This window comes from Apodemus sylvaticus, chromosome 10 (genome assembly GCF_947179515.1).
Source record: "Apodemus sylvaticus chromosome 10, mApoSyl1.1, whole genome shotgun sequence".
Lineage (NCBI taxonomy): Eukaryota > Metazoa > Chordata > Mammalia > Rodentia > Muridae > Apodemus > Apodemus sylvaticus.
The window spans coordinates 15847033-15860378 of record NC_067481.1 but is presented as its reverse complement, the minus strand read 5'-3'; the positions used below and the strand labels follow the sequence as shown (position 1 = coordinate 15860378).

Below are 13346 nucleotides of genomic sequence, written 5' to 3'. Positions count from 1 at the left end.
AATAATGGCGGCTGGTGGGAGAGCTCAGAAGCTCAGGGTTCCTGGTGTTACAGAGGACGAACCGTGTTCAGTTCTCAGCTCAGCGTCCACACGGGGGCTCACAATCATCCACATTGCCAGTTCCACGGGGCCTAACGCCCCCTTCTGACCTATTGGAGCACCAGGCATGTACCTGATACACGTGTATACATGCAGGCAAAACACTCAACACCTAAATAAATCTTTTTTTTTTTTAATTACAAAAACCAAACAGCATGCCAGGCAGTGGTGGTGCACACCTGTAATCCCAGCACTGGGAGGCAGAAGCAGGCGGATTTCGAGTTTGAGGCCAGCCTGGTCTACAGAGTGAGTTCCAGAACAAGCCAGAGCTATACAGAGAAACCCTGTCTCAAAGAGAAAAAAAAAACAAAAACAAAAAAATCAAAAACAAAAACAAAAAAAAAACCCCACCAAATACTTAGGTGTAGTGAGCCATGATTGGCCTTTGGTCCTGGCACTGGGGAGGCAGAGGGAGGTAGAGACATGAGGATCTCTGTGAGTCCCAGAATATACAGTCCCAGAATAGCCAAAGCTACAGTGAGACCTGGTCTGGGATCATAGTGAGGTGGAAGGGACTCAAAGAACAGAAATCTGCATCCTAAGGCATCTCTTCAAATAACCAAAAACATTTTTAAAAATTAGAATGGGTCACTGTAAAACTATGAAGCTGATAAAACTGGAGACCTCTCTCCAGTTAAGAGGATGCTGGAGAGATGGCTCAGCAGTTAACAGCACTGACTGCTCTTCTGAAGGTCCTGAGTTCAAATCCCTGCAACCACATGGTGGCTCACAACCATCCATACTGAGATCTGATGCCCTCTTCTGGTGTGTATGAAGACAGCAAGAATGTACTCACATATTATAATAAATAAATAAATAAATAAATCTTTAAAAAAAAAGAGAGAAGAGAGCAGGGTGGTGGTGGCACACACCTGTAATCCCAGCCCTTGGAAGGCAGAGGCAGGTGGATTTCTGAGTTCAAGGCCAGCCTGGTCTACAGAGTGAGTTCGAGGACAGTCAGAGCTACATAGAGAAACCCTGTCTCGAAAAAACCAAATCCAAAAAACAAACAAAAAACAAAAAACAAAAAAACAAAAAAAGAAGAGGATGCAGGTTCATTTCTCGATATCAAGATGGTGTCTCATATCTATAACACCCAGCCTCATGGGACCTGACATCCTCTTCCGGCTTCTGAGGATACCCAACACTCATGACAAGCAGACAAACATGTGGACAAAACGCCCACATGTACACAGTATTCTCTGTATAGCCCTGTCCTGGAACTCACTCTGTAGACCAGGCTGGCCTCGAACTCAGAAATCCACCTGCCTCTGCCTCCCAGAGTGCTGGGATTACAGGCGTGCGCCACCACCGCCCGGCTTGAGATTTTCAACTACTCTACACAGATGAAGAAAATGGAGCAAGAAGAACAAGAGGACTCTAAGTAATAAATCCCAGCAAGGGTTAGGAGTTGAAGCGGAGCGGACCAAGGTGTCCCTGATCTCTGACCAGATCACTGCTGCCCTGGCGACAGCCTGTCAGTCTGTGCTACCCCCTGCCAGTTACAGTCACAGGGAGAAAGAACAGGGTCTCAAGAGTGAGAAAGGACAGCCTAACAAAAGGGACCAGAGCTCTGACGTCATCCTCCTCGCTGCACTTGCCCCATTTTCCAAATGTGCCAAGGAGCAGGTGAGGCTGAACCTTAGACAAGCCTGCGTCCTCTCACAAACACAGGACATGCCTCACTAATACTCACAGACCATGTCGCCTGACTGCAGTAGCGCTCCTGGTCCTCATTTAATTCTCAAGTTTAACCTCCACAGGTGCTGGTGGTCAAAAGTGATCTCCCCTCCTCTCTGGTCACACAGCCTCCCTTCTCACAGAGGCCTTGGTGGTGCTTTTTCTCCATGCTTAGGGGGTCAAGGCCAGGAAACTCCTGGAACTGAGCTGCCAAGCAGCACTAAAACTTCATCCAGATCCCAGCAGCTAGCTCCCCCTTCCTCCCTAGCCATCCTGCTGAATCCTGGAGAGCAGGAGTCTAGTTTTTCACTGGGACCATATCCCACTGTTCCCAGATCTTCTGATTCCAGGAACCAGAATAAAGCATGCAACACAAATCCGTGAGAGACAGAGGAAAGGCTTCAGGCCACCTCTCAGTGCAGGGGAGGCACAGCACATCTCTGTGGCCTATCGTGGAGTAGGAGGCCAAGCTTCCACACAGGGAGGGAAAGCTGATGAGAATACCACACCTCCATTCAGGGTTCCTGATGGGGACTAACACTTGGGACCACCCAACTGCCCTATCCTTAATTCAGCAGGCAAGGGAAGGAAGAAAGGGCATGGCCACAGCCTGCTTCCCAGGGAACTGCCCAGCACAGGGCAGCAGATGCAGCTCCACAGCTGACTTCCGATTCACTCCAACTCTTGCTAAACATCGCTGGCCTCTGCCCACACTTGACTATCAGCGCTAAGATCATGCTGCTCCCTCCCCTGCTTCCCTCCCTCCAAGCTTGTGCCCACACCCAACAGCCACCAAACCAGAGTGAAGATGCTGCCTTCCTTCCACAGTCCGTAAGTCTCCACAGTTACCTCCCTTGAAGCAATATGGAATCGTGTGTGTATACTAAAAAAGACACACTTTGTTGTCACTGAAGGAGGAAATACTGCCAGTGGAGCACTGCTCTCTATTTCTGGGGAACCTACAGTTCATTCAGAATATCTCTGCCACCAACCTCTGCTGTCATCATCCTTAGAGGACATAAATCATTAAGGCTCCCAGGATACCAAGATTTTGTTTTGAAGTAGTAAAAGATGCCAAATTTTAAAATCATAGCTAAATATTCCCAGAAGTCTCATGCAAGGGCCGTTCTGTCTCAAACATAACATAAATCTTTTCCATTTTTATCAGAAATGCTAAGTTTCAAAGTGCTGTCAGAATTCTGTCCAATGTCTACTAAAAAATGGGCTTTCTGAGCAGCACACGGTGGTACATGCCTGTTATCCCAGCACTGAGGAAGCTGACAGAGAGGAGCAGCACAAGTTCAAGGCCAGCCTGGGCACACACTGAGTTCATTCTAGACCAGCCAGGAATACAGAGCGAGATCCTTTTTGAGAAGGAAGGAGGAAAAAAAAACTGATTTTTTTGTTTGGCCTGGTAGTATGCACTACTTGGTAAGCTAAGGCAGAAAGACTATCAAATTCAAGGCAACTTAACAAGATTCTACCTTAAAAAAATAAACAGGCTGAGCATATAGAACACCTGTCTACCTAACACCTGTCTACCTAAGTTCAAACTCCAGTACACAAAGCAGGTGAGGGGGTGGAGAGATAGAACAGATTTTTCTACACAGTCCTTCTTACTATACCAGCAAATAATGCCTACCAGATAAACTAACTCTGAGGGTTTTCTCTCTCTCTTTTTTTTTTTTTTTTTTTGGTTTTTTTTTTGAGACAGGGTTTCTCTGTGTGGCCCTGGCTGTCCTGGAACTCACTCTGTAGACCAGGCTGGCCTCGAACTCAGAGAAATCCGCCTGCCTCTGCCTCCCAAGTGCTACACAGACATACACACACCAATTAATAAGTAAATAACGAACTTTTAAAGTCTGTGACTTTAATAATATCTGTGTGCTGGTTAGTTTTATATCAATTTGACACAAGCTGGAGAGATGGCTCAGCGGTTAAGAGCACTGACTGCTCTTCCAGAGGTACTGAGTTCAATTCCTGACAACCACATGGTAGTTCACAACCATCTATAATGGGATCCGATGCCCTCTTCTGGTGTGTCTGAAAACAGCTACAGTATATTCATATACATAAGTAAACTTTTAAAAAAATAAAAGAAAACCCAGCTGTAAGCTAACAAAGAGGTAGAAGGGTAGAACTCTTTTTTAATTAGTGATGGAGGGGGGTAGGCAACTGTGAGTGGTGCCATCCCTGGCCTGGTGCTCCTGGGTGCTATAAGAAAGCAGGTTGAGGGCTGGAGAGATGACTCAGTGGTTAATAGCACCGACTGCTCTTCCAGAGGTCCTGAGTTCAAATTCCAGCAACCACATGGTGGTTCACAGCCATCTGTAATGAGATCTGACGCCCTCTTCTGGTGTGTATGAAGTTAGCTACAGTGTATTTATATATAATAAATAAACCTTTTAAAAAAACAGGAAGAAAAAGAAAAGAAATCAGGTTAAAGCCAGGCAGTGGTGGAGCACACCTTTAATTCCAGCACTTGGGAGGCAGAGGCAGGCGGATTTCTGAGTTCAAGGCCAGCCTGGTCTACAGAGTGAGTTCCAGGACAGCCAGGGCTACACAGAGAAACCCTGCCTCGAAAAACCAAAAAATAAAAATAAAGCAAGCAAGAGAAAGAAAGAAAGAAGGAAAGAAAGAAAGAAAGAAGGTTGGTTGAGCAAGCTCTGGGCAAGCAAGCCTCATCAGCCTAGGCCTCCGCATCAGCTGCTGCCTCCAGGTCCCAGACAGATCTGTGTCCCCGCCTTGGATTACCTCAGTGGAAGATGACTTAGGATATGTGAGCCAAAAAAACCTGCTTCATTCCCCAAGTTACGTCTGGTCTTAGTATTTATCAGAGTAACAGTAACACTAAGACAGTCTGCACCAACGGTTACATTATCTCAGAGGACTCAAAAAATAGGTCGGTGATATTTGTGATACTAGAAACATATTTTTTAAGTATCTTATTTAACAATATCAACTTGTTGGGCAGTGGTGGCACATGCCTGTAATCCCAGCACTCTGGGAGGCAGAGGCAGGCGGATTTCTGAGTTCGAGGCCAGCCTGGTCTACAGAGTGAGTTCCAGGACAGCCAGGGCTATACAGAGAAACCCTGTCTTGAAAAAAGCAAATCCAAAAAAAAAAAAGAAAGAAAAGAAAAACAAAACAAACAAACACACACAAAAAAATAGTATCTACTTGTATACTAGATAGCTAAGGTACTGGGTCCAAGAGTGACCCAAGCACCCAAGCTGTGTATGTCACTGTCACTATGTAGCTAAAGATGACTGTGAATGCTAGGCAGTGGTGGCACACACCAAGTCCTGGCACTTGGGAGGCAGAGGCAGGCAGTTTCTTTTTCTTTTTTTAAAGATTTATTTTATTTATTATACCTAATTACACTGTAGCTGTCTTCAGACACTCCAGAAGAGGGCATCAGATCTCATTACAGATGGTTGTGAGCCATCATGTGGTTGCTGGGATTTGAACTCAGGACCTTCAGAAGAGCAGTCGGTTCTCTTAACCGCTGAGCCCAGCAGGCAGATTTCTGAGTTCAAGACCAGCTTGGTCTACAGAGTGAGTTCCAGGACAACCAGGGCTACACAGAGAAACCCCGCCTGGGGGAGTGGGGGTGGTGACTGTCCCTCCTGTCTCCACATCCACAGGCCTGGGATTAGAATCATGCCCTACCAAACCGAGCTTATGTGCTGAAAATTGAAGCCAGGGCTTCATGGATGCTAAGCAAACAGTGTACCAGGTGAACTACAGGTGAACCACAGGTGAACACAGCTCTTAGACTAGGGATTTAATATGCCAGTAATATTGGAGGCAGAGGCAGGCGGATTTCTAAGTTTGAGGCCAACCTGGTCTACAGAGTGAGCTCCAGGTACATACAGTGAGCCAGGGCTATACAGAGAAGAGAAACCCTGTCTCGGAAAAAACCAAATCCAAAAAAAAAAAAAAATATGCCAGTAATACTCAAGCCAATTTTCTAAACTACAAAAACTAATCAAATTAGTCTACATTCCCTAAAGCACAGTCCTCTCTAGCCTTGACAGTACAGCATACACCCCTCATCCCCCAACTTTCCTCTTCTGACCTGCCTTTCTTTTCATTTCTTCTTCTTTTTTGGTTTTTCCAGACAGGGTTTCTCTGTGTAGCCCTGGCTGTCCTGGACCTCACTCTGCAGACCAGGCTGGCCTTGAATTCAGAAATCCGCCTGCCTCTGCCTCCCAAGTGCTGGGATTAAAGGTGTGCGCCACCAACGCCCCGCCTGCCTTTCTTTCACGACAAGGTGTCTCGGTAGTTAGTCCTGGCTGTACTGGAGCTTGTTGCATAGGCCAGACTACAGACTATATTCAAAGTCATAATAAGATCTTCCTGCCTCTGCCTCCAGAGTTCTAGGACAAAAGGTGTGGACCACCACACCCAGCTGGGCCTGCTCTAAAGTGTATCTTTTTTTTTTTTTTAATTTTTTATTTTTTTGTCTTTTGGCTTTTTGAGACAAGGTTTCTCTGTGTAGCCCTACTGTTCTAGAGCAGCTTAAGTGTACCTTAATCTACACTTTACAAGCATACACACTGACCTCAAGTCTCCTCCCAGAAGGATCAACAAGAAAGCCAATGGCACAATTTCCCTGGCACAACTCACATGAATACTCACTAAAAACAAGTGGACAAACCCTAAAAGTCAAAACCACAAAATCTAACATCCTTTTACCATCATCTGAAGATGTTATTTGTTTCAAAAAACCAAATGCTCAAGTTAATAAAGCCAGTAAATAAAGGAAGAGGCCTGGCAGGCCCCATGAGCTGCTCTTCCAGAAGACCTGAGTTTGAGTCCCCAGCACCCACGTCACATGGCTCTCAGACGCTCTGAGACATCTGACACCTCACCTCGGTCCCTGCAGACACCTCTACCAGGTGCACATACTCACACTCACATAGACATACACACAATTTTTAAAAATAACAATAAAAATACAACTTTTTAAAAACTATTTTTTTTTTAAAGTATACTGTCTGCTATTAGGAAGAGTTACTGGAAGAGTTTATCAAATCTAGTTACACCAACTTGAGTTTCTTAAAACCTGAATATTGGGCTGGAGAGATGGCGCAGTGGTTAAGAGCACTGACTGCTCTCCCGAAGGTCCTGAGTTCAAACCCCAGCAACCACATGGTGGCTCACAACCATCTGACCCCTCTTCTGGTGTGTCTGAAGACAGCTACTGTGTACTTACATATAATAAATAAATAAATAGATTTGGGGGGGGGTTGTTTTTTGTTTTTCTCCGAGACAGGGTTTCTCTGTATAGCCCCGGCTGTCCTGGAACTCACTCTTGTAGACCAGGTTGGCCTCGAACTCAGAAATTCACCTGCCTCTGCCTCCCTTAGTGCTAGGATTACAGGCATGTGCCACCACCGCCCGGCTAATAAATAAATAAATAAATCTTTAAAAAAAAAACCTGAATATTTAAGTTATGCCACCTACTAGAGAATTATCAAACTTTTCACCTAACAGCAAGTTATCCAATCAGTCTTTGTATGCATATCTGCAGTGCATATGTCTGTTAGGAGCTAACTGAATATTTAAGAGCAAAACTTACTCCTAATGTTATTAATTCACATAATCATAGGACAAGTGTACACAGAGATAGACTGTGTCATTCAAGAAGAAAAATGGCATTGAAGAATCTTATGTATACAAGTTTGCCAAGTACTCTAGAGACAGAGATGCAGGTGGATCTCTGTGAGTTCAAGGCCAGCCTGATCTATCTATATAGTGAGCACCACAACAGCCAGGGGTATGTAGTGAGACCCTGTCTCATAAGGAAAAAAAAAAAAACTATAAGAAAAAGCACCCAAATTTTACATGGTTGTTTAAAAAGGATCCCTAACCACAAATTACAATTTAATTCACCATTTACATGGCCTTCAATTCATCAGTGCTGTTGGCCAGGTCTTCAAGGAGTTAAAAGTTAGCTGAACTGCCCTGCCAAAATGCCTCAGTGCTAACTCAACTACTAACTTCCTCTACTACCACAGTCTACAGTTCAATTCTGAGCTCTTGATTCAGATGCCCGACGCATAATTTCTTAAAGTAAAACCTAGTACTATAAAAGACACACTAAACTAAGTTGTCAAGAAATTAAACTTGCTAAAAGCTAGCCTCCCTCCAAGCCCCATAAACTAGGCAACCTTCTTACAGTCAGGCAGAGGAAATCTGCTTTTTTCACATGGTGTTAAATCAATCTAATCTGGCTTAATTCTCATCCTTGCAGTAGTTAGGAACTTAAGCAGTTATAAAAAATGAAAACACTTCAATTTAGCCACTCCTAGCACCCTCATCTTCTCTGAAAACGGTATGACAGGCTCTCAGAAGAAAGACCCTCAGATGTCCTCATTTACTTTGTAAATGTCCTTACAATTAGATCTTAATTTTATCAATACAACCAGGGCTACACAGAGAAACCCTTTCTGGGGGGGGGGGAACCCCAATAAATAAATAAATAAATAAAATTATCAATCCAGGCTAATAGAAACATAAAGGACATATCTGTTGCTACACGTTAAGGTTCTTTCATTTCATAACTATTCGTTAATACAAAGCAGCAATTGCATGTGTGCCTTTAACTTGAACAAGACACACATCGCATCTCAGGGCCCACCTCAAGAAATTAAGCTAGAAAACATCTGAGAATTCACCACCACTGATGAAGCCCACTGCTGACCCAGGAAGGGCTTTTTCCTCAGAAACAGAATAACAAGAAAAAGTCCTGTCAGGTCCAAGCTGACACTTCTATACTGTGACTTCAAAAAGTTCATCTACAGCAATTGCACCTCGATGATCAACCACACATCTTCCGCAACAGGTGCCACGAAACTGCATCTCCCACGCAAAGCCAAGATCAAACTGGTTAGGACACACGGCCCCGTGGTGTTATACTTTTATTTGGAACTTAACCAAAGTAATTTTTAAATCGGAAGGATTGCCAAACTTCGTTTGGTCTCGTTTTCTGCTTTGCTCTTTAATGAGCCATTTATTTACCAGCAACTGTTGCACGCGACCAAGAGAACTCACTCTAAGAACACAAACAAATGCTCAGGACCCCATGAAGCTCCCTGCTCCCCAACAACAACCCTTCCTCCAAAACAACTGCCAAACTATATAACTAGAGGGTAGGAAAGGGAACACGTCTATATGTATTTCCACGACCTAAATTCTCTCTTTTTAAGGAACAGATAATTTTTCCCTCAAATCTACAACAATACGTTTTAGATATGCGACGCTTTGCAAGAGCAGGAGGCTTCTTTCATTGCAAAATAAATAAATAAGATACCCATACCAAAACTGGAGGAGAAAGACTAACTCAATGGCTACGTGTGTGCCAAAGTTTCAATCCTGCCTGGTGGAGACACCGCACTTGGCACAAATTTTGAAGAGGAAAGGGGGGGGAGAGAAGAGCGAACCAGTGTGTGGCCTGCAAACTGCAACAATGCAATCTCCATTTTGAACAATGCGCCTCTTTCCTCTTGCAAATCTAGTTTTGTTGTCTTTTTTGTCACTAGACGCGCCGTGGCCTCCGCGTGGGGGACAGGCCGGGAGGGGGGGGGGAGCTAGGAAGCAGGATGCACTGCACTAGAGAGGGAGCAAGTCAGGGGGAGGGGAGGAGGTGGGGAAGGAGTCTCCAGGCGGCCTGGGTGGGTACCTGGAGTGCTGCTGTATGTACTATGGCTCCTGAAGCTGCTTTCCGTGCAGTAACTAGCGTCGTCGTCGTCGTCTTCCATCTCCTCCGGATAATCGGAGTCATCGTCGTCTTCTTCCATGTCATCTTCCTCATCGTCCTCGGAATCCTGGGTCTCCTCGGCGTCGCCATCCTCCTCCTCCTCCTCGTCCTCTTCCGAGACCATGTCCTCCTCCTCGTCGTCGTCCTCACTCTCGTGGTCATCGTACACCACTTTGTTGACGGCGCGGCGGGCCGGGGTGGTCCGGGCCAGGTGGCCGCCCCCGCCCCCCGTCCTGCCGCCCCCGCCTCCTCGGCCCCCCCCGGCCCGGGCCGCTGGCGCTGCTGGCGGAGGCCGGCGGCGGCGGCTGTTTCCTGCGGCCGCCCCCCCTGGGTGAGCTCAGCCGGGTCTTGGGCGCCACCTCAGCCTGGGCGGCGGCCCACCTGCCCCGACTGCTGCCGCGGTGCCGCGAGCGCAGCCCCCCGATGGGTCCGGAGGCGGGCGGCGGCGGCGGCGGTGGCGGTGGCGGCGGTGGTGGCGGCGGTGGTGGCGGCGGCGGGGCCGGGGCGCAGCGCTCCGCAGCAGGAGCCGCGGGCTGCTTGGGAGGCCTGCCCCGCCGGCCCCTCATGTTGGAGCCGCGGCTGGGGGGGGGGAAGCCGAAGGGGTGGGGGGAGGGGCGCCGGGGGGCGCCGGGGCCGAGGGGGAGGGGAGGACGCCGGGGCCCGGGCGGGAGGGGCGCGGCCCGGCAGCGGCGGGGTGGAGAGAGAAGGCTCAGTCCGAATTGCCGGGGCCCCGCTCTGGATCGCCTGCAGCCGCCATCTTGTTTCTTCCCTCTCGCTCGGTGACTGGGGGAACCGACAGCGGCCGCAGGCCCGGAGCGCGGTCACGTGAGCTGCGCCGCCCGAAGAGCCTGGGACAGAGCGAGGCATCGCGGCGGCCGCTAGGGGGAGCGCGGGAGCGGCACGGCGGGGGCGGGGAGGTCCCGGAGCGCCCCTGCGCGGCTGGACGGCGGCGGTGCAGGAGCAAGATGGGTGGCGTGGGGTGTCCCGCAGTCTGGGGGTCTCCTCCTGGGAGACCACCCCCCAGCTGAGGTCTCGGGGAGACCTCAAAGCGCGTCTCCAAACCGGGGTGAGAAACAGGGAGTTTCCCCCGAGTCGCCGGGCCTTTTGGAGAAATTGGTGCAGAAAAAGCGGAGAGAGGAGGGTCTCGCGGAGAGTCACGACCTAGAGACTGAGAGCGATCGATCGCTACGCAAAGCTACCCACGCAGGGACTAGAGCTGGAGAGAAGTCCGTCCCAATAGAGAGCTCCCAAAGGCTTGCTTGGATCCAGAGGATTGGTTCCAGGATTGCACGCCCGGGAGCCACACCCCCAGGGTGCTTTCTCAGACTTTCTTGGAGTCCCCACCCTAAGAGCCAGGGTTAAATTTCAGAGCTAGGTTCCAGGCGGCGGCCTCCAGGCACCTTTCCCACTTCCCAACTATGAACTTCCACACCTCAGCCAGAACTCACGATAGGAAGGATGGCGTCCTGTCTATAATTGGCTTCACAAAGTTATGTATTTGTGTTACCTGGAAATAATGTCTACTTGACAAATTACCAGTCTTGATTTGGCCTAGGGAGTTAGTCACTAAGATGAAATTTCAGGCGCATGCACAAAATGTCATCAAATTGAGGTAGTTCAATAGAGTGTCCTCCAGGTGAGCTCTGGAAAGAAAAAAAAAGGTTTTAGGAACCTGTATGGATGCTTATTAATAGATTTGAGAACAGAAAAAATAATTTGAAGAAAAATAGTTAATAGGATTCAGCCCACTAAATGGCTTATTACAATATAGTTTTCACTTCAATATAGAAATGAAGTGAAAATTTAAAAGCAAGTACTAATTGCCAACTAATTTATTATGTATTCACTTTACTTTGGTTGAGCTCTGAGAGTGGTAAACTTACCCATAGGGACCTCATAAGGCACCAACAAAGTAAAGAGAGAGCCACAGGAATTCTTTGGTAAACAAAAGCAGCCGGGTCTACAGAGTGAGTTCCAGGACAGCCAGGGCTACAAACAAACATAAAAAAAATCCAGAGCCGGGCGGTGGTGGCGCACGCCTGTAATCCCAGCACTCTGGGAGGCAGAGGCAGGCGGATTTCCGAGTTCAAGGCCAGCCTGGTCTACAGAGTGAGTTCCAGGATAGCCAGGGCTATACAGAGTTATACAGAGAAACCCTGTCTCGAAAAAACCAAATCCAAAAAAAAAAAAAAATCCAGAGCCGGGCAGCGGTGGCCCACGCCTGTAATCACAGCACTCTGAGAGGCAGAGGCAAACAGATTTCTGAGTTCTAGGCCAGCCTGGTCTACAGAGTGAGTTCCAGGACAGCAGAGCTACACAGAGAAACCCTGTCTCGAAATAACCAAATCCAAAAAACCAAAAATAAATGAATAAAATAAAAACAAAGGCTAGAGTTTTGTTCAAAGAGTACAGCTATTGTATAGAAACTCAGGGCCAAAATAGGCAGAGGTTCAGATCTTCCTTGGTGATAGTGGGTGGGGTTTTTGTTGTTTTGTTTTTGTTTTCTTTTTCAGTTTTTTGAGACAAGGTTTCTCTATGTAGCGCTGGCTGTCCTGGAACTCACTCTGTAGACCAGGCTGGCCTCGAATTCAGAAATCTGCCTGCTTCTGTCTCCCAAGTGTGTGTTGGGATTAAAGGTGTGTGCCACCACTGCCCAACTTGGGTGGATTTTTTTTTTTAAGATTTATTTATTATTATATCTAAGCACACGGTAGCTGTCTTCAGAGTAAAGTTATTTGACAGACAGGCAATCAGGATGCCTCATGGGTAAAGATCATTGCCACCACACCTTTTGACCTGTGTTCAATCCCTGGAACCCACAGGAAGACAACCTGGTGGGTAGATTGGCAAACCCTTAATCCTAGCACTCAGGAGGCAACAGGCAGCATAGAGAGATCCTGTCTCTAAAATAAAAATAAAAGAGAGGGCGGGCGGTGGTAGCGCACGCCTTTAATCCCAGCACTTGGGAGGTAGAGGCAGGCAGATTTCTGAGTTTGAGGCCAGCCTGGTCTACAGAGTGAGTTCCAGGACAGCCAGGGCTACACAGAGAAACCCTGTCTGGGGGGAAAAAAAAGAGAGAGAGAAGAAAGAGAGATCGAGCTCCCAAAAGTTTCTCTCTGACTTCTACACACAAGTTGTGACATATATGACAACACACACACACACACAAATAAATATATGCCAAAAGGTCTCTTTTTTTTTTTTCCGAAACAGGGTTTCTCTGTATAACCCTGGCTGTCCTGGAACTCACTCTGTAGACCAGGCTGGCCTCAAACTCAGAAATCCACCAGCCTCTGCCTCCTAAGTGCTGGGATTCAAGGTGTGTGCCACCACCGCCCAGCCCAAAAGATCTCTTTAAAGGTAAGAGAGATATAGTCTTAAATGTTGACTTGTTTTGAGACAGGATATTATGCTGGCCTCAAATTGGCTATGTAACTGAGGCTGTCCTTGAACTCCTGACCCTTCTCTCTACTTCCCAGGCATATGACACCTGGTATAGCTCTTATCTTTTTTGTTTTGTTTTGTTTGAAGTAGTATCACTATGTAGTACAAGCTGGCCTGAAACTGCTATTCCTCCTGCCTTAACCTCTTCAATGCTTGGACATAGATGTGCGCCAGTATTGGGTTTTGGTGTTTGCTTGCTTGCTTGCTTGCTTTTTAAATCATGCAGTACTGTGCAGTGTGGTGCAAATTCCTGGCCTCAATTGGTTCTCTGACCTCAGCATCCTGAGCTGTAAGACTAGTGGCCCGTGCTGAGTAAGACAAAGACAGAAGAACCCTGATCCTCCAGATTGATCCA

At 47.4% G+C, this 13346-nt stretch overlaps 1 protein-coding gene across 1 annotated transcript in view; it reads right to left on the bottom strand.

Annotated features, from left to right (window-relative positions):
• Bptf (bromodomain PHD finger transcription factor) overlaps nt 1-10338 on the bottom strand; it is a 96421-nt gene extending 86083 nt beyond the window's left edge. Inside the window, 2 exon segments of the mRNA XM_052195905.1 lie at nt 9470-9806; nt 9808-10338. Of these exon segments, the coding sequence (XP_052051865.1) occupies nt 9470-9806; nt 9808-10113 (643 nt within the window). The 5' untranslated portion in view covers nt 10114-10338.
• Between the last annotated feature and the right edge of the window lie 3008 nt (nt 10339-13346).